General features: G+C 39.3%; 1 protein-coding gene across 2 annotated transcripts; it reads right to left on the reverse strand.

Moving 5' to 3' along the window:
* Positions 1 to 389: 389 nt before the first annotated feature.
* On the reverse strand, positions 390 to 21827 carry lipf (lipase, gastric). Of its 2 annotated transcripts, none has more exons than XM_072668056.1 (10): positions 21756 to 21827; positions 20502 to 20605; positions 14972 to 15089; positions 8072 to 8270; positions 7251 to 7360; positions 5687 to 5823; positions 5450 to 5596; positions 4398 to 4469; positions 2585 to 2653; positions 390 to 1893 (listed from the first exon to the last, which is right to left on the reverse strand). In XM_072668056.1, exons 2-10 carry the CDS (start codon positions 20601 to 20603, stop codon positions 1660 to 1662), a joined length of 1188 nt encoding a protein of 395 aa, XP_072524157.1. In that variant the 5' UTR covers positions 20604 to 20605; positions 21756 to 21827; the 3' UTR covers positions 390 to 1659. The 2 variants fall into 2 exon arrangements, with proteins under 2 accessions (XP_072524157.1, XP_072524158.1); XM_072668057.1 differs by having other exon boundaries at positions 21745 to 21790.
* Between the last annotated feature and the right edge of the window lie 155 nt (positions 21828 to 21982).

A 21982-nucleotide genomic window follows, 5' to 3' on the forward strand; every position in this document is an offset into this window, starting at 1 on the left:
ATTTTTTCTATAGTCAGCTTGCACCTTTTATTTAAAAGGCACCCATTTATGAGCATCCCCCCCCCCCAATTTAGTACTGCCAAAATTAACCCACCCATTCATAACTCCCCCTAGCACTAGCGATGCTAGTTTGACACGTGTCTCCTCCAGCCATGCCTTTGTTCAAACCGTTGCCAATGCGCCATTGCGCTGGTGGCCAAAGGAAAATGCCAGGTCTCTACAGATGCCTGTGCCGGCCAACATCGCTTAAGAGTGATGAGGGTAGAGTGTGCACCATCTACTCACCCAGAGAGAGCACAGGCTCAAAACTAAATGGGGGAGAAGAACCACTTTTCGTTCCATAGAGAACCATGTTTGTAAAAGAGATGCCTGTGTGTGAGTGAAGACCCTTTTTAAGATTTTAAAATGTATAATATAAAGGTGTACTATGACTTTAAAGTGCTTCACACACAGATCTTTTATAAACATGCTTATTTACAGCTAAAAGCATTTTTTTTTACCTTTTCTGTGTAGTGTGCAAACCACAACCACTAAAAGATTCCCGATTACAAGACAACAGGTTGTGCAGTGTGAAGAGTACAGTGATCTGACGACTTTGAAAGTCGTGTTTACAAGGAAAATCGGAGTGTTTCATTCTGAGGTCAAATAACAGGGTTGTAAAATAACAGGGTTGTAAATGGGCTTTTGAGCATTTCTGTCACATACTTACCATTTTTATCTTACTTTGCTTTAAAGAACAGCCTAAAATACTCAAGAAATGCCTTCTATGGCACCTTTTCATATTTTGCAAATTCCAGTAATACTAATACTCTCTCACATCTAAAGACAGTCTGGCATTAGTTTTTAGTCACAGACTATGATTTTGCAAAAAGTGAGGAAACCCTGTGCAAGACTGCATCTACATTCCTTTTGAGGTTATTTCCCATCATGCCCCTGAATGACGCAGAAAGCAGAATGTGGAAAACGACTGCTTGCTGCTTTGCTGTTTGCTGTTGGAGTGAGCTCACCTGTTGGTTATTTACAATGTTCAAAATTTGCATGAGTCGAGACTAAAAACCAAAAAAAAAAAATGCTGCAACTCTAGCAAGACTGGAAATTTGTCTGGAAAGGCCGGCATTAGACGAATATGACTCTTGTTTTCAATCAGTGGGTGTTTATTAGGTTAAACCTAAACTGATTTATAACTTCAAATGACCCCTCAAAGGGATCAGTTTCAAGAAGAAAGGCATGTTGTGGTTAGTGCACTCACAGATCATGTAAAACAAAAATGAAACAATGACAAACAAAACTAAACAGGGCTAAAATCCAGTAAATGCACCTAGAACAATGCACTCGGACACAGAGTCAGTTTTTTTTGGAGAATTAATGTAAAGGATAACGAGGGTAAACCTCTTACTGACTGACGCCTTGTCAAAGACTCAGATACATTCATTAAAAACAGTACCTCACTTGTTACCATAGTCTTCGGTACAGAAATTGAGTTAAAACAAATCAAGTAAAAAGCAGGAAATTGCTACGAGGGCCTGTTTTCCCTCCCGCCCACATCCTGAAAGGCAAACCTTTACGCTGAGAGTTATTTTACCGTTGAAAATGTGTGTTATACCCTGAAAGAAGTCAGGATTCATTAAAGCACTGATGATAGGAGCTAGGAGGAAGTGATTACACATGCGCTCTCATCAGTTTGATCATTTGACCAAACATCTCCTGTGGGGCGTCCAGACCCCAGATGAAGTCCAGGTGTTCCCAGTGCTCGATGTGGCGATGGTATACCAGGTTAGGAATCTGTGTGAGCAGCATTGCAATATCCTGGGGGTCTGCCAGGGTGTCATGTCCTCCAGACCACAGAGCTGTGGGCACCTTCATGTCCTGCACGTTGTATTGAGGAGGGGTGGACTGGCAGGAGAAAAGAGAGGTTGATAAATGATTATGTCTGGAAAACTGAACAGCCATGGGCTTAAAACTAAACATCATAGACTTATCCACAAATATTAGATAAGTAAATGTGGGTTACTGCAAGAATAATCAGTATTGAGGCAGAAAGATAATAAATAAATGTGCTACAAAGGGTTATTTGAGCAATGATCTAGAAGAACCACTTTTGATTCCATAGAGAACCATGTTCGTAAAGAAGATTTTAAAATGTATAACATAAAGGTTTCACACCCACAGATCTTTTGCAATGTGGTTCTTCTATGGCATCGTCCAAAGAACACTTTGTAGAACAAATGTCCAAATATAGCCAGATAAACTGTTTCAAAGGGGACTTAATGTTCACTTTTCTGGCAGACACAGAGTTTTTAGAAGTAAATTAAGGCAGCAGTTTCGATATTTCAACCTATCCTGACAATATCACTGAATCCTTCATGTCACTTGTTGTTGGCATTTTGTGAATGCTGTAGTTTCTCCAGATATCTAAAGAACATCTGATTGGTCAGATGTACACAAACATAACAATAAACACTGGTTGGTTTCAGGTGTACTTGCATTTTTATACACTTCAGCCAGATCAGAATTGTGAAAGCTGATGCTGTAGTAAGGAATGACATAATTCGCAGTTGTAATGGGATACAGTTGTAATGAATACCTGATTATAATGGGCCATGTTTCCAGCTTTTCCGTAGTCGTATGCCATCAGTTTTCCACTTTTCACTGCCTGTTGAAAGAATTTTCCATGAGTATTTCATGATGCACCCTGTTTAAAACTACAATCTGAGACTTCAATGATCAGAAATGATTAAATAGCTTTTGTATGTGTAATGCATACAAACTGTCGTTTGTCATTTTAAAACCCTTCAGAATGGGTTGCACATAATTATTTCCAACAACAATTTTTTTCTATTCACTAATTATTATTTTCACATTTACTAAATTTATTTTAGAGTTTGGCCTTGAATGTATTTTAAATTTTCTACATCTTCTGAAGATGTGTATTTCAGATTTTCACTTTTCCTAAATATGTTACTATTAGACTTTCATATTTATTTAATGTTTATTTTACTTTCTATTTTATTTTACATGCCTTTATTGAATGTTTGAGATTTTACACATTTATTGATGTGTTTTTAGATTTTGGCCTTTACTTAATATGTTGCAGATTTTCACATATATTGAATTCATTTTGGATTTTCACATTTCTTAAATATGTTAATACTAGATTTTCATATTTATTTAATTTTTACATTTACATTTAATTATTACATTTTCAATTTGGCCTTTATTGAATGTTTATTTTAGATTTTTACATATACTGAATGTTTATTTCAGAGTTTGGTTTTTATTAAATGATTTTTAGATTTTACACATTTATTAAACATGTGTTTATGTAACATGTTGTAGATTTTCATGTTTGGAATTATTTTGACATTTTCACATTTCTTAAATATGTTAAATAGATTTTCATATTTCTTTATTTTAAATGAAATATCTTTATTTTATTACATTTTGACCTTTATTGAATATATATATATATGATTTTCACATTTCTAGAATGTTTATTTTAGAGTTTGGCCTTTATTGAATGTTTTATAGATTTTACACATTTATTGAATGTGTGCTAACTTAATATGTTGTAGATTTTTACATGTATTGAATTTATTTTACATTTTCACAGTTTTTAAATATGTTAATATTAGATTTTCAGATTTCTTATATTATTAATTTTAAATTTTTGCCTTTATTGAATTTGTTTATTTTACATTTTGATCTTTATTAAATATATGAACATGAATGACGTTTGCACTGCAGTAATTAAAGCAACTTACTGTACATACTTTCAGAACAAATCAACTAACTGTCCCTCTAAATGTCAAAATGGTGAGTTAGCTGAAAAATATTTACATCTCAAAATCAACACAAACACCAACAGGCGCATTAATTTTTCAGCCCATCAAGACCCAGTGTAAACAGCTTCTGACAACCTTTTTAAACCGATGGGTGAAAAAAATAAAACCGTCACAGGCAATCAAGTGGCATGAGAGACAAGTCCCCTCCACAGCTTTCAACCAGCAGAAATGTGAGAGGAAGAGCGGGGATGCTAAAGTGAAAATAACTTTCAGAAAGAAAAAAAAAACACTTCAAAGGAGTGCCTCAGAGCACACACGCAGGGTGCCGGTGGGAGAGAGGGCCCAGAAGAATGTCGAGCATGTCCCGCGTGCAGCCGGCAGCGTCCTCCACGAGCTGCAGATGACAGCAGGCAGGAGTAGCTCTCCCCTCTGTGCAATTTTACACACTGACATCTCACTGAGCCTGATGAACGCAAATGTCAAAGGCTCCTTCAAGTGAACTTTTTAGAAGCATCACTCATTTCTTCAGTGTTTAGGAAAGTCATGTGTTATATTTCGGAAGTGTCGAGGTGCAGAGCGTGAAAGTGGAACTGAGCTGCTGTGTGCTGTGGTTACCTGAGACCAGTGCACCATGTTCTGGACAGATGTTCCTGCTGGGCAGTGTGTAGTGTACACAGGCGTTCTGGTCTAGGAAGAGAAAGGAATAGATTTAGGGATCTGGATCTGAGGGAGAATGTTGAGTCTCACGTCATTTGGTAATTTGCTAATGGTCCACATTAGCCCACTGTTGATTACCTACAGGGGCCAGATTCACAAAAGTGCCTTAAAGTCATTCTGAGATGTGCTTTTTATGATCTAATAACAAGAGGTATATGTTCTTACATGTCTTTCTAACCTTACAATTGCCTCACACTGGTCTTCAACTGTAAGAGTTCAGAAGACAAGCCTTTAAAATGATGAATTTAAATAGTTGAATTACTAACATTTATGTCTAATTTAATAAGATTATAAGTGGGCAATGTTGTTACAGTACTGTCCGTATATACAGTAGGAAAATAATGGCTTTTCTATGTTATTAGTTCTCATATTTTCCAAGTTGTTTCCTGCATCATCTGTTTTTTTTAAGGATTAGTTTTATTCTGTTTATCCTGCATGAATTTATATAGAAATATCTTTTTTTTATTGATTTATTTTTTTAAATATAAAATATTTATATTTTTAACAGAAATATCAGGTTATTTGAATTAAAAGATTAGAAGATTCTAGTGCATTCTGATGCAGTCTGGGACAAAAACACAAGGTTAGTTGCTGTGAAATCATTTTGCAGAGGGGTTCAATTGTGCAAATTCAATGGATATAATTAAAGGCTATTGTAAAACCATTGCTCATTGTTTGTGCTGTACTACAGCATGTAATAGAGCAAAGTGCTTGGTCCCCGATGATTGCCACTCTCTCACAGCAGTTATGACAATCTATATAGGTTTTTTTAAGTTGCTTACAATGATTGTGTATCACAATATCACATAACCTGCATCACCTACATCACCTGCCATAACACCAACATCTAGATATAACCATGTGGAATCTTTTCCTCTTGAAAAATGAAGGAAATAACATTAAACCCTAGCCCAGAATTCACAGCTATGTGTAAACTGTCAACAACATACCATGTTCAGGTTCTTTTCATCAAATCCACACAGGAGGAAGAATATGTTCCCACACAACACGCTGATGGGTTTCTTAGTGCATAACTCCGTGGCAAAAAATTTGATGAGTTCGTTTTGAGGAAAAAAGTCTTTTCTTCCAAAAAGATCCTGGGAATTGAAGGAAAAAGAGTAGATGTTTACTAGATGTTTGCAAGTCTGTATGTGCTACAGTAAGTTTGACCAAGTGCTCATTCTCACCCAAATCAGTGGCTCTGGGAAGATGGTCAGTTTGGACATGGGGCTGCTTGTGAAGGCTACTGTGGCAACAGGGGCCAGAGCAAAAAACATCTTGATTTTGCTCGCCAGCTCTGGCATCGTGGAAAAAGCCATGAAGGCTGCAAAACAAAAGATACCAAGAAAGTCACATATAGTTCTGTGCCATACCATTAAAAACATCCCAGTATTCAGTGTTATGATACTGTTTGGTATTAAAATAACATAAAAATAAAATATAAATATAAAATACAATTATTTTAATGACATCAAAAAATTAAAAGAATATATCTGTTAGAAATGACAAGACTTTCCCTATTAAGCATGAATGTAGTGGTGCCAGAAAAAAAAAAAACATTAAACAATATATTAATCTAGAAGACATTTTCTTTTACTTCCTTATCGCAAGTATTTACAGTTTTACGAATAAATCTGGGCCCCTGGTCAAATGTCATGTATTTTTGACTTGTAATGTAAATAAGCTCACACACATTCTAAAGCATTAATACTGTCAATTTGCTCAATTTAACAAGCAAAAACATTAAAGATGGAGTGCAAAAGTATTGGCTCATAAACCTTCACTTTACTTGATGTGTCTGCTGATAAGGGGCTGTATATATCATCCAGATTCAGGGGGTTCCAAAAGTATGAGAGCACATTTTTTCTTTTCATTATGAGAAATATTTAATTGCAAATTTAATAACTGGTAACTGGTCCAGGGAGAAACGTGTATCTCCAAACAGGTGACTTTACAGGAAGACAAAAATGTCCTCAACTGTGATGGAAGTTAATGTAAAATAAAAGTTTATTCCAAGTAATTTAGAGCATTTCTATTGGTCAGAAGCAGCTACAGGGTTCAAACCATAGAGAAAACTAAAATCGCACAAACGGATAAACCTTTTTTATTGGACAGCGGCGAGATGTATTAAATGCAACTGAACTGAATGTAAATGATTGTTCACTAAATGTAACCCTGCACCAAACCCTAACCTTAACATTTTAGGGTTAGGTTTAGGTTAGTGTTAGTATAGGAGTATAGTTACATTCAATAGATATTCAGTTGAATGTTAGTTGAACGTCAGGTGACCATCGACGAGACATCTAAAATGAATCATCCAAATAAAAACGATCTGAGTGAACATAGAATCTTTTAAATACTGATATACATTTATGAATCCTTAGAATTGGGTGGCGTGCCCCTCTTTTGCTTTAATGTCAGCGTGAACCCGAGCTCAATGAACTCCACCGGTTTATGCAAAACCTTTGATAAGTAGATTGAATTCACTGGAGAGTCGTCTGAACACGAGCTTCAGTGAAACGGAGAAGACTGAAAACACAGCTGAACTTTTCGTACAAAGATCTTTACATGAGCAATGTTACGAATTTGCATAAAATAAATGAATAACTAGAAAGCGTTTCTCAGTTCAATTCTAAACCTTTCTGTCGTATATTTCTAAGTTTAAATGAAAACCAGGTGTGTTCTTAGACTTTTGTCAGCACTTACTCCTCACAGTGTCATGAGTGAAGAATACTGATCATAGTACTTTACCAATAGTGGTTCCCTGAGAATGACCGACGTAGAAGATCTTCTCCTGTCCTGTGGTTTTGGTGATGAAGTTTACCACAGCTGGGAGGTCCTTCTTAGCCATTTCATCATGACTGCCACAAAGACACACAACCCAGAGATAGTTCAGTGTTCACATTTAAACCCGGTTCAGTTGAGCAGTAATAAGAACTAAGCACTTGTTTAGCAGATGTTTGAGAAATCTGGAAGGAACAAACTATTAATGCTGTACAAGCTATTATTACGAGCTCTACAAATGAATCTGTGTTTCTTAGTAAAGCTTGGTTAGAGCTGGGTTAATTTTACATGGGAAAGTCTTGAATTTTTACTGATTGGCTATAACCTCAAGACTAAAGGTGCTTCAAATGGTGCTTTGAGTTGATGCCATTGAAGAACCACTTTCAGTTCCATAAAGGACCCTGGAAAAAAATCTTTACATCAAGATAAGGTTCTTTAGACCTATTAAAATGTTCTTTACACTCACATCTCTTTTACAAACATGGTTCTTAATGAAAACAGAAGTGGAACCATTTAAAGTACCTTATTTTTCAAGAGTGTATTATTTAGATCCAGTATGGCCACTAATAATGACTGTCTGTAGTGGCTAAATCCAGAGGGTCCCTCGGTAATACTCAAATTGGACTTTCTGGTAATTTACTGGTAATTTGTCATGTGAATATCCAAGCTATCAATCTATTTCTGATTATCTGAAGAGCTTACGCAGCTTCTTTATCCTGTGACCAGTGAAGGGCTATACAAATTACATCACAAGTGTTCTACAGAACCCTAAAAGAAATACCACTAACCCAAACTCCCAGTACTCATTTTGGTCGGGTGAGAGGCTGACGTGTTTTCTTGACCAGGTGTTCCCTCGGCTGTTACCAAGCCAAACGTCAAAGCCAGCGTCAGCCAGGACGAAGCCAAGACTGGTGTTGGGAGGGTTGGTCACCCAGTTACTCCCTGCAGCTAGAAGACCATGCTGGAGGAACACCGCCGGCTTGGGATCTGCCACAAACACAAGCCACAAAATAAAAACAAAGATTAGCAAACTGATCTATGACATTTATGCTGATTCAGTATATAATCTCAGTGGACAGCGATTCCAACCCACTACTCCCAACACCACCAATATCCTTATGATCCTGCTTCCAGAGCGTGACTCGAGTCTGTGATTTTATTTGCAGCCTGCAGAGGGAGTGTGTGCCCCAGTTTTAGTCCACACCACCGTTTCCCCCCTCCGCTATTTCACATTTTCTTTTTTGGGAGCTTTATCACTGATCTCCGTCAGAAACAGGATGTGAGCTGGTCCTCTCGGGAGCACAAACAGGGCCCAGGCTGATAGGATTGTTTTACTTCATACCAGCCATTCTTTCTGCTCCATCCCCCACCCTCACCCCGCAAACCCCAACTCACTGCGAGAACCTGGAGAGTGGGGCTGAGGTTTTACACTTTACATAACTGCTTGCTAATCCTGGAGGAGAAAGAGAGTATGCGTGTTGCACAAGAATTAGCCACAGCACACATGACAAGTGAAGTTCAGAAGTGAAGAACCGCTGAATCAAATCTCTTTTAAATTTCAGATGCATTCCCCACCTTAAATAAAAATAAAATGAATAGGTGAAAACAGAAATATGGAAATTAGTACATAAGTACATCATCAGATTTGAAATGGACCAAATTCAGGTATTTCTGTTACATCCCTGTTATTAGGGACATACTGTACTGAATTGTACTACAGTGTATCTATCGCCTTGTATTGGCATACTGTCACTAACACATTAGTTTGTGGCTACTAGAGCTGGGCAATATGACAATATTTTATTGTAACTTGATTATTTTGTTATCATGATACGCAATATGCTTTTCTATCTACTGATCAACTGCAGGCTTCATTACAAACAGTGTAATTAGTCTGGTCTATTTAGACGAAGTGCAGCAGATGGTGAGTAAAAATCACTGTATTTAGTCCGGGAGAGTATCTGAATAGTAGTTTTTAGGAATCTGTTGCTGCTGATGTTTAGATTAGTCTGTATTTACATGTGTCGTGAAAAATGTCTTTAAATATTGTGCTATAGTATTTTTACCATATCGCCCAGCCCTAGTGGCTACTGTGTTAGTTTAGTTTACTTCGGAGGTTGGATTGCAAAGCTGGGAATGACGTCACACTCGAGTTGACCGTGCTCCAGTTAGGCCCTTAACGCTTTCTACACTTTGGTGTATTATTCAGTAACTACAGGGACTTCTGTATAAACCGGTGGGGCTATTCTTTCGTCCCACAGAGGGGTTTAAGGGGTTAAACATTCTATTGTACACTATTTAAAAAAACAGTTAGCTAAAGATTTCAGGGTTTGGCAGTGTTTTATGGTGAATCTAACCAAAATACGTCCCACTTTTAATGTCTCAGATTAGCATTGTTAACAATAGTAGCTTGTGACTAGAGTTAGACTGAAGCTAACACATTGGTTTGTGGCTAGAGCATTAGATCAGGGCTAATATATTAGCCTGTAGCTAGAGCTTTAACGCATTAGCTAACGCATTAGCTTGTGGCTCGAGCATTAGATCCAAGCCAAAACATTAGCTTGTGCCTACCGCATTAGATGAAGAAAAAAAAAGGGGCTCCTCTAGGGTTCTTCTGGAAAGGCCATGATTCTACATAGAACCATTACTCAAAGAACCATGAAAATGCTAAACATGTAGTCTGTGTAGTCTGATTGCGGGTCAATCTACATATTTTAGTAAATAACTTATTTTTAATATAACATATCCTGATCATCTGCAAGAGGTGATCTGCAAGAGGTTCATCTTAATAGTCTTGTTTACTTTAAGAAGACTCCTAATTCTGAAGAGACAGTGAGCCCCGTCATCTCTTCCACTGAATGTCTAAAGAAAGTTTGTTCAGGTGCTGCTGGGTTCCTCTGAGGCACGCTGCACAGTATCCCAAGTGGCTTGGAGAACTGGGACAGCAGGAAATGAGATGCATCTCCAAGGGCACTGTTGAGCTCCGGTGCTTATCGCGCTGAATACACTCGACACCGCGGCGCCCAGCACAACTGAGACAAACAGCTTGCTGAGGTCTTTACTTATTTATCACCAATCAGAACTCATTATTAGCAGTTACCAGTCAAATTACCCCACATACACTACTCCCAGAGACCTCACTGATACCGTCTCAAACGTTTGGGCACTCATAACCCTTGTGAACTTGATTTTTCAAAACAGGCATGTCACCAGTGGAATTCAGCCGAATCAAATTTCCAAGCTTTTCAAATAATCGGAGCCTCTTCAAAGCTTGCACTAACACTCATCAAATATGGGCTCATCTAAGCAAATGTCTAAATAGTTGAACGCAAAAACAGAGCAAGCCCAAGAAGACAGTGAAGCATTTGGTTTTCAGCCTGCTGTTTCTACAGTGTGAAATTTAATTGAGAAACAGCAGTTCCAGGGAACTGTGAGGGGCGCCAGATAAGATCTAGAACGCCGACAATAGTCTCAGACAGAACTGCTCATATGATGGTAAGGCAAAGCAACACCCCTATATGAGTGACATGAGCCTGCATTCTAGCAAAGACAAGAATGGTGGTTGTTTAAAGAGCAACAGTTCTTGCAGATACATCTACGCCGATGGGCGTGCTGGTCTCGCAATGGTGTGTTTAGGTTAATGTCAACAATCAGACGTTCGTTGCTATCTTGGCAGTGAATCGTCAACACAGACGTGTGCCTGACGCACCAAAGTCAGACTGCACCTGGCTCTTAAAGGGAATGGCGAGTGACACGGTGGTTTATTGGTACCTTCGTACCTTTCCCAACGTTCCAATAACAAAGACACATCGACACGCCCTGAATCAAGGTGTGCGGTACACGGTTGATGGCTTGCCAAAAGATAGCTAAATTAGGGCCCATTGTGTTTGATTAGCAGGTAAGAAAATCTGCAATCTTTACTGGTGTTTGGGTTGTACTGGGTGGGGTTCTGGTTGTCGAATGCATGTCTTGAAAAAGAGTCTTGAGTGTGTTTACACTTGCATTTTATTATAGTTTGGCCGTATCCAGATATAATCCTGATACTCAAAACGCATAAAGTGACCAGAAGTAAACAAGGTCAAAGTGTGTCATTTAGCCAAGTGTGCAGAAGACTATGTGAACAAAATCTCCTTTAAGGTGCACTCACACACACACACACACACACAGCTACCCATATGCATATATAATTAAAGTAAAGTTAATTAAAGTCAATATCAATTCTACTGTTCATTTATATAAACTCATTTATATACAGTAAACCTAATAAACTACTGCAATTCCTAGCCTATAAATTGGATTTAGCCTCATAAAATAGAAAAAAAAGACCTGGTTTCCAAGAGCCTGGACCCTGGAGTGCTCCAGTAAAGGGATTTGCATCAGCGGAATCATTTAGAATAGCATGAGACACTGTGTTAGTGTAGTGAGAAAGAGATTTACAGCTGCTGAATGGGTTATTTCTCTGCTCCGACGCTCTCTCCCCCCGGTGAAATTACTGTACGTGCATGAGTTTTAGGAATCAATTTGCTCATTAATGAAATATAGAGGACATAAATGATGAAGAACGATTTCCACAAGCAATATTTTACTAGACTGCAGATGCAGAATTAGACTAATGAATGTATCCACCATGTGTGTAATGCCGAATCCAACTCCCCTGTGTCACAAAACCTATAACCGTAATCCTGAATTGGATAAAAAAAAGGGGGGATGTAAAAAATGTGAAATCAACAGTTCTACACTGGAACGTGCTGAAAGAAAAGTGGTGCATTTAATTAAGGCCAGATGAAGATGCCCTTGTGCCCCGTTCACACAAACTCTATGAACATAACCCTCTATCACACACCACTTTACCAGTGTTTAATGACTAAAGACCTGGAAGCCGTTTTGTTCAGTTCATTCCTTACAAAATATCTGAACCAACATCAGCTGGTCAGCTAAGGGTTTGCCAAGATCAGTCAGGTATGCCGACAAGACTTCCTAACTTACGTATTCATTTACTAATTTTATTTACTTGAAAAATTCTGGCAAAATTGTGTTGGGGAAATATAGAGTTGTCCTAACGGAGCTTTTCAGTGACTGCTTTGAAATTGTATTGTTGTGCACAAAATGAGTGCACAAGATATCCACACAGGATCAAAATTATACATACATGGTCACAAATATACAAACAGCCACTTGAATTATTAATTCTGAATGTCTTTTAACTTGCCAAGGCCTCCTAACGTCCTGTTAGTGATCATGGTTGACGACAGCTGGTAGCCTCTCTGCACCCACATACAAACAAAGGGTTTGTTTGACAGCTCTTGTTGGACTGACCAACACACAGTACAATGGGAGTCCAGTAAGTTTAGTGCAGATCTGAGAGAGGATGATTGTAGATTTACATTTACAAGTCAGGAATGTCTCTTGGAGCCATTTCTAAACAATGGCAGATTCCAAATGATTAGTTTAAAAATAAGATGTTGAAAATGTATGTAAGTTATTAGGGGGGTGTAGCCATTTTGCCAACTGCCAAAGCCCCTGGCTGAGAGGAAATTGGTTCAGATAGTCAGGAATAACCCAAGAACTACCAAGGCACAGGCTTGCCATGACCTGAAAACTCCTGAAACAACAGAGTAACTGTCTACAGTTAAATAAACTTTACATCACCATGGACAGACAGACTGCCATCCAAGAATGAAGCCCCAGCCCCATACTAGACACCTTCAAGCTCCACTAACATTTGTAGCTGACCAAATGGACACAGACTAAGCTTTCTGAGCAACGCTTAATGGTCAGATGAGGGAAAGGTTGATTTTTTTGGCCACAATGATCAGGGGTATGTTTGGAGACATAAAGGAGAGCCATTCAACCACTGTACCACAGCTCTGGGGCTGTTTTTTTGATAGTGGAACTGGTACATTGCACAAAGTGGATGGAATAATGAAGATGGAGGACTATCTAAGAATTCTGAAAGTTTCCGATAGAAACTTGGACACATCTGGGTGTTCCAACAGAACAATGACTCCAAGCGCACATCAGAGGCTAACATTAAGCTGTTGGGACGCCCTCAAATCTCAACCTATGTGGACTGTGTCTAAAAGGCAGGTCCATGCCAGGAAACCAACAAATTTAATTGAATTCTACCTAGTCTGCCAAGAAGAGTGGTGAAATTTCCAACCAGAATTCTGCCAGAAGCTTGTTGATGGCTACTAAAAGCTAAAAGGCACATTCATCCATTTATTAGGTTTGCTGTATACATATTTATATTCTATAAATGATTTGTATAGAAATTACATACTCATTTAAATCTGCTCAGTTCAGTGCATCACTTCTTTTCATTGTGGAAGTGCTTAATCATTAACCCTCAGCCTGGGATAAACTTGATAACACGTCTTTCTGTTTGTGTAGAGTTGCAGACAGCCCAGTATTTCTATGAAGAGGCCTGAATCCGATAAATTTCTATCGTTTAGTAAATCATTCAGTAAACATCTATGTGCAATGCAGAGGTGGTTTCTGCAGTTCAACGTTACAAAACTAAAAAAAAACGTTCCTTTAAAACCAAGGTCATGCGTAGGTTGCAACTCATGTTCCGTGGTTTTATAATAGCCAGTGAAGTCCTCCCCTGCACACAGAAGAGTGACTAAAGCAAAAACACACTTCTCAAATTGGAGGACAGCTGAGAATGTGAGTTTCTTTTGTGTTGCAACCTGTGGTGTCGCAACCTGCGGTGTGTTTGGACAGAGGATGTGTGCAACTCTATTCGCAACACAGTGACACTGTGTGTGAGAGACAGCCTGCTCACACGCCAATTAAGACATCCACACTTCCTCTTCCAGGATTTCTAGGAGAGATTCCTGCTTTCCTAGGACTGCATCAGAGCTCCGGTGTTTAAATATCATAAAGGATGAAGCAGGAAGGTGTGTTCAAGTCCGTCCTAAAGACCAGAGTACAGCGTTCTCCAAACACTGAGTCTGTTCACACGGTTCTACAACATCTACAACATTCTTTCACATCTTTCACATTCTTTTAGAATATTTTCTCCCATCTCACACTGTTCTAGAATATCCTTTACCATTTAACCTGTTCTAGAATAGCCTTTCCCATTCACACTGTTCTAGAATAGCCTTCACCATTTAACCTGTTCTAGAATAGCCTTCCCCATTTGAACTGTTCTAGAATAGCCTTCCCCATTCACACTGTTCTAGAATATCCTTCCTTATTTAAACTGTTCTAGAATATCCTTTCCCATTTAAACTGTTCTAGAATAGAATACAATTACCCAAATGTTCCCGCTGTTCTAGAATATCCTTTTAAAACTCACTGTTCCAGAATGTTCTCTAGAATTCACATTTCTGTCAAATATTCTCCCCAATTCTCACTGTTCTAGAACAATATTTCCAATTCACAATATCATTTTAATAACCACTCTTCTAGAATGACCTCTAGAATTCACGTCACTGTAGAATATTCTTCTCAATCCACACTGTTCTACAATGTTCTCCCACATTCACACAGTTCTACAATGTTCTCCTACATTCACACTGTTCTACAATGTTCTCCCACATTCACACTGGTTCATTGGATGTGTCATTTCTTTGTTCTACAACAGTGTAAATCCGGCAACATTTAAACATTGTTGGTGTTTGTTGGAGAACAGTGAGTCTGTGTGCTCTGGCCTCAACACTGTGGGTCCTCTCCCCTCTCACCTTGCCAGGCCTTGTTCTTGACGCCGTGTGGGATTCTGTTGATGCTCAGGATGTAGCCGTCCTCAGTGACCACCTCAAACTCTTCTGCCGGATAACCCCAGTGTCTGATGATCTCACTCTGTTGCACACAGACACAGCAGTTCAAACAGAAGCAAAGTCCAGTGCAGTGTACAGATTCACAAATCAGCACTGAGGCCTCAGTGTAAACAGACAGTCATGCACCATCTAGCATTGGAATTACAATAATGTGTGTTTTGAGCGTTGGAAACTGTATTAACCCTTTTTTATTTGGGTTCTGATTGCTTTTTAAGTCTAACATGTCTGAATGATGTAAATCTGATCAGTTTCAGAATTTCAAGCTGAAGCTCGGATCACAGTCAATACAACTTGTCCACAACTGCACTGGAGATATACTTATTACTCTTCAGCTAAAAGTATAGTAGAAGCTATGCTAACAGTGAGCTGAAGCTCTACACTGCTCTTCATTCTGAGTTGCTTACATTTGCAAAACAAGTCTCAAAAAAATAAATGACAAACAATTGATAAGTACGCCCTCAAAACTGCTGCCTTGGTTTTTCTATCCAGCTGCTGGGTTGAGCTTGTTGGGCCTTTCCAATGAGGTCAGTGGTTCCATCCTACGTTGCCTACAGCGCTGAGTCATGAATCAGTAAATAAACGTCCATTATAAAGACATTTTACTACTTACTGTTGCGTGAAACTAATACAGATGTGTTTTATTTTCAGTAAAACTATTTTATAAACTCATTTTAGTAGATATTAATGTTCTGAGATTGATGATATTCATTATTTGTGTAACAGTTTTATTGTAATAGGCTAAAATGAACCTTCCGGCTGAGTTACTTAGCTAACTTACCTAGCTTGTTATCAAATGTATCATCTGTTTTGTTGTATGTCTGCAAAAACATACTTTTTAACGTTATTAAACTTATGCATGATCTCTTTACAGGTTGGAACAAACGTTAGCTGTAAGCCGAGAAGTTTGCCCTTACTGAGCAATTCTTCTGTTAGGCAGTAGTTACAGTAATACACACCAATCAGCCATAACATTAGTTACAGCTAATGTGGTGTCCTGGACGTTAGCAGCAACTCCTATAAGTCCTGTGAATTGTGAGGTGGGACCTTACAACTAGGTACTATCCACTACATACCAGAAAATACCATAAGACCTGCCTGTATGGCTGGGCGATACGGTAAAAAATACTACATTTACGATACTTGATATTTATCACGATACATTTTCCCATACATTCTTTTTCATGATATTTAAGACTACAGTGATTTCTATTCAACATCTGCTGCAGTTGATCCGTGTTCTTTAAGCACTAACAATCTCCTATGCTTAGAAAAAGTCCAATTAGAAGACATTAATGTTCTGACATTGATGCTATTCATTATTTGTGTAATAGTTTTATTGTAATAGGCTAAAATGAGCCTTCCAGTTGAGTTTCCTAGCTAGTTACCCAAACAAACTTGGTCAGACTAGACTTATTAATACTGCACAATGTCTGGTGCACTGATTTGGGTGCCAAATGTATCATCTGTTTTGTTGTATGTCTGTAAAACGTATTGTTTAACGTTATTAAACTTATGCATTAAACACTAACAATATCCTTAATATGCTTAGAAAAAGCATAAAGATAAAATATCATCATATTGCCTAGCCCTACCTGCCTGATGGTTTGGAGATGCTCTGACCCAGCTGTCTAGCCATCACAAGTAGCTGAGATTCTTATGCTTGCCCATTTCTCCTGCTGAACACATCACCTTCAAGAACTGATTGTTCACCTGCTGCCTAATAGATCCTACCTTTTGACAGAGGCCGCTGTAGATGAAGATAATCAATGTTTTTCACATCGCCTTCAGTGGTGCTAATGTTATGGCTGATTGTTTGTTGTTGTTTTTTTTTTTTTTTTGACACATTTTAGAACCCAGGGCTGGTTTAACGTAACCCTATATTTGTTTAACTCATAACCCGGCGATACCAGGTCAGTTTAACCACGTGTGTGTTCTGCTATACAGTAATCCACGCTCTTAAAACATGCTTCAAAGGGTTCTTTGAGAACTTGAAATAGAAGAACCCTTTTTGGTTCTATAAAGAAGCAGTTTTGTTAAAGAGATATATGTCTGAAGAACCTCTTAAACGTTTAAAGAAGTTGATGTAAAGGTTCTTTACTCGTTTAAAGATTCCTTACGCTGACACCTCTTTTACAAAAAAGCTCCATTATGGAACCAAAAAGGTTTTTTTCTATGGCATCACTCAAAGAACCCTTTGTAGCACCTTTATTTTTTAGGAGTGCAGTGCTGGAGTGTGGAAATGATTTGAAATGGGGTGGTTTGCACTTAATTCACAACACTGGCCAGACATGTATTGCGTAGCACCACAATTAGAACTGCATCTTTACAAGAATAACTTTTGTTGAAACGACATATTAACAGGCTTTGTGCATGAAGTAAGCAGCAGTCAGGCACTGCGTGACATCACAGTTATAATAATGTGTCTACACAGTAATAACATCTGTTGTGTTTAGTAATGTCTAAGCTTGGAGGTATCTTTTGAATTATTAGTCTATTCTAACTAGCGAAGGTTTTCTTGGGTAAATAGCAAAGCACTTTGTAAGTCGCTCTGGATAAGAGCGTCTGCTAAATGCCGTAAATGTAAATGTAAATGTAAGTACACATTAACGGGTGCTAATGTATGACACTAAACCAAGAATGCAATCACAGTGATAAGACTGTCCCTTTAGTGAAAGCAAACATCAGTGAATCACATGAGCATCGCGGGGGAAGCCAGTGATTTAAGCAGACATGGCTACAGTGATTCACTTGAGAGACGAATGAGATTTCATAGCTATTTTGACTTTTACAGTATTGGGTCACGTTGTTACCCAATACTGTAGTGCATCAACAGTCTGGGAGCTGTACTGCTACATTTACTGATGAACTAACTGCTCGTCCTGTTACATATACAGTCAGGTCCATAAGTATTTGGACAGGGATATATATTTTTGTAATTTAGCCTCTGTACACTACCTCAGTGAATTGTATTGTATTTCATTCAAGGAGCTTATCAAAACATGTTGCATTAACCGTTTAGGAACTACAGCCTCTTTGTAGACAGTCCTTCCATCTTCTTAGGCTCAAAAGTACAATACAAGGATTTTGTTTTATACTTAGATGCTTAGAGTCTTTCACAGCCAATGACTGCATGAAGTCTGGAACTCACAGACATCATCAAATGCTGTGTTTCCTTCCTTGATATGCTTTTAAGGCCTAAACTGCAGCCAGCTTCAGTTGTGGCTTGTTCATGGGCCTTTCAGTATTCAGTTCTTATCAGTTCTAAAAAGCTGTTCAATTGGGTTGAGGTCAGGTGACTGACCCGGTCATTTAAGAAAATTCCTTTTTTTTGCCTTAAGAAGCTCTTGGGTTGCTTTTACAGTATGTTTTGGGTCATTAGCCATTTGTACTGTGACTATTCATCCTCAGTTTTGCAACAGTTAAATCTGAGGAAAAAGTGTAGCTCCAAAAGTCCAGTTATAGTTTCAAAACTTTATTTTTTAGATGCTTCTATCAGTTTTCTATCTGATCATTCTGTTCTTGGGTGTCACCAGTGGGTTGTACCTTGAAGTACAACCACACCAGACCATGAAACTGATTATCAATGGAGTGTCCAATTACTTTTAAGCTTGTGAAAATGAAGGAGATGTTTGAAAAAAGGCTGTAATTCCTTAATGCAATAGATTTGTTAAACCCCTTGAATTCATCATGATTGCTTCAACTGAGATCTGTTGTTGTTTATTTTCTTAAATATTTCATAAATTTGAGATGTAAATATTGATAGAATTTTCATATTTGTAAAAATGTGACCATGTTTTGATCACAAATTTACATAATGCCTGCAACTGGAATCGCTGCTTGTAAAGACTATTAAAAAACATGGTTCGATTGGGTAAGTATTGCTGCTTGTTATCTGTCTGTACGTTTACCAGGGTGCACGCCTGGTTGAAATCAAGAATCGTGTCACTGTCCAAAAACTTATGGACCTGACTGTGTGTTGTTAATAACCATACACTGTACACACAATAGCACTTCAGCATAATGTCAAATCCAGCCCAAACAGAACACGTTGTGAGGGTACCTCCTGCACAAAGAAAGCCCATTAATTTGTCACTTTAGGAACACAATTATTTATGTCTTCTGAAATCAACCTTTCACCCTCTAGATATGAAATGCATTTTAAGCTGGAACTTCAAAGAAATTGTGTAAGCGTGTTGGTTTCAGGCCTGCCATGCAATCTCCTCATGCATAATTAAAGGCACCGCAATTTCCCACTCCCCCCGGGGCCTGCAGTCTGCACACTCTCCATCAGGCCACTTAAGGATAAACTCACTGCTGGCTCAACATCACATTAAAGAGGTTTAGGAAAGGAGAGGAGGTGCACTGGTCCCCCAATATCTCTCTCTCTCTCTCTCTCTCTCTCTCTCGCTCGCTCGCTCTCTCTCTCTCACTCCCTGTCTTTCCTCCAGAGCATGAAATCTGGCTGTGCAGAAAAAGAGCAAATCTCGAGCTGGAACAAAGACCTTGACCAAATACACAGAGAGAGGAATTATAATACAGCCGGGCTGTTTTTGTGTTGCTCTGAAAGCCGTTGATATATAAACCAATAGCCTTATCTAATTTGCTTTCCCTGATTTGCTGTAAATTGATTGCTGAACTGTGCAAATATTTAAACACTGATTGTGGGTAATGCTGCGGTTTTAAGTACGAGAACAATCCTTCTGCTGATTTGCAGGACTGTGCTTTAACCTAGAGTACTCCAGTCTGTACAAAGACCAGTAAAAGAATGCTATCATACAGCCAAAACCCTGTATCTCCACTTTTACTGTAGTGTACTGTATTGTACTGTATTTTTACACAATTTGGCAGTTGTTCTGTCCATTATGGCGTGATCTTCTGATGAATCGATCAATAGAAATGCTCCTAAATCTTTCCATTGACAGTTCCTAAGTTCAGTAAAGTTAGCATTTACAGTAACTTTTTTGCGTGACAGCAACACTATGGAACAATGACAATAATCACATACCCAGACACACACATACAATCTCCCATTGAAGATGAAACCTTTTGTAGGTGCAATCTTTAACCGACCCCAGGAGGATAACAGTTCTCATGATAACAGTGAGCATCTGAACGCTCCCTAGATCATGGGAGCGAAGAACCTAAGGTGACCAAAGATATAAATAGAGTTCATGAGAAAGCCCAGTCCCATAGACCTCACGTGAGAAAATAGGAAGTGAAAACAATATTCCACATAGCCTAAAGGTGCAAAGTTCACAGCATATGACATAAGTGTTGGGACACGTCCTACTTAAGCACTTACTTTCAAGACGACAGTATAATCAGTATGATCAATTTCTGTAGAGTATGAAAATGCTTTTCTGTAAACAGCTCAAGGCACTGTGTCACTCTGACAGGGTCGAAAACAGAGTATGTCAATACCGAGATTACTTACGATGTTCATATTAACTTCAGGGTCCACTCGTTTTTTGTAGGACGGCCTGCCTTGGACCAGCCCAGACGCCAGCAGTCCCAGAGATAACAGCAGCCACATCATCTCTGTGAATCCATAAAAAACAGAGGATGTTGTTAAAAGAGGATAATAGATATTATTCAATAAGCAACTCTACTCACTTCTGGGTTACAGACACTTGGGTTAGGAACTGGCTTCTGAAATAGGCTAACCCTAACCCTAACCCTAGCCCTAGCCCTAAGCCTAACCCTAGCCCTAACCCTAAGCCTAACCCTAGCCCTAAGCCTAACCCTAGCCCTAAGCCTAACCCTAACCCTAACCCTAGCCCAACCCTAACCTAACCCTAACCCTAGCCCTAAGCCTAACCCTAGCCCTAAGCCTAACCCTAGCCCTAAGCCTAACCCTAAGCCTAACCCTAGCCCTAACCCTAGCCCTAACCCTAACCCTAGCCCAACCCTAACCTAACCCTAACCCTAGCCCTAGCCCTAAGCCTAACCCTAGCCCTAACCCTAAGCCTAACCCTAGCCCTAACCCTAAGCCTAACCCTAGCCCTAACTCTAACCCTAACCCTAGCCCAACCCTAACCTAACCCTAGCCCTAAGCCTAAGCCTAACCCTAGCCCTAACCCTAACCCTAGCCCTAGCCCTAGCCCTAACCCTAGCCCTAACCCTAACCCTAGCCCTAGCCCTAGCCCTAATCCTAGCCCTAACCCTAACCCTAGCCCTAACCCTAACCCTAGCCCTCTGCCTCCATTCAAATGCCATTTGACCTCCAAAGCAAGGCAGTTCTGCAATCACTTGACTAAGTGAAAGTTCACTGGCACTACACGGGACACAATGACTGCCCCTAAGGCATCAGCAGCCTTAAGACGTTGGTTGACACGGGATGTTAGTAAAGGTCAGACTTTACCAGAAAGAATTAGCTAAATACAGAAATGCAGACGTCTGACCGTCCTGTTGCGTTTACTGTTCCTAAATGTCCTGGATCTGATTCATTTCACAGTGAATTAGACGACAACGTTACCAGCGTCACTCCGTAGATCCGAACTTACGGCACCCAACACGACCCAACTTACGGCACCCAGCAGCGGAGCTATGCTAACTAACAACAGAGCCGCTTTTCGCTCTCTCTGAGTGCTACAGCAGTCTGAGTCTGAGTGTGTGCACCATGTTTAAGACACACAGCTACCTTTAAAATTAATTACCAAGACATGAAGAGAAATTACCCCGCGCTCACCTTCAGCTCCGGTTGACAACCCGCTTAGCAACAAAGTCCTACGGGAGGGTGACACGTGATGTCAACCTCCCCGCCCCCTGTCCCTCCCCGCCCACAGCTCCTCACAGAAGAAGAACCCGGAGGAGAAGGAGGGGGTCCGGAGGGGGGAAGGGGGAAGGGTGTGTGTGTGTGTGTGTGTGTGTGTGTGTGTGTGTGTGGGGGGGGGGGGTTATAAACAAAGAAACATC

This window comes from Salminus brasiliensis, chromosome 22 (assembly GCF_030463535.1).
Source record: "Salminus brasiliensis chromosome 22, fSalBra1.hap2, whole genome shotgun sequence".
Lineage (NCBI taxonomy): Eukaryota > Metazoa > Chordata > Actinopteri > Characiformes > Bryconidae > Salminus > Salminus brasiliensis.

Bases quoted from the DNA above. Each gene is read 5' to 3' on its own strand.
- lipf (XM_072668056.1), bottom strand. From the start codon at position 20,603: ATGATGTGGCTGCTGTTATCTCTGGGACTGCTGGCGTCTGGGCTGGTC. The intron at 5,597-5,686 runs GTGAGAATGAGC...TTCAATTCCCAG, and splicing joins TCCCAGAGCCACTGATTTGG to GATCTTTTTGGAAGAAAAGA. The intron at 1,894-2,584 runs GTATTCATTACA...TTCTCCTGCCAG, and splicing joins ACATGGCCCATTATAATCAG to TCCACCCCTCCTCAATACAA.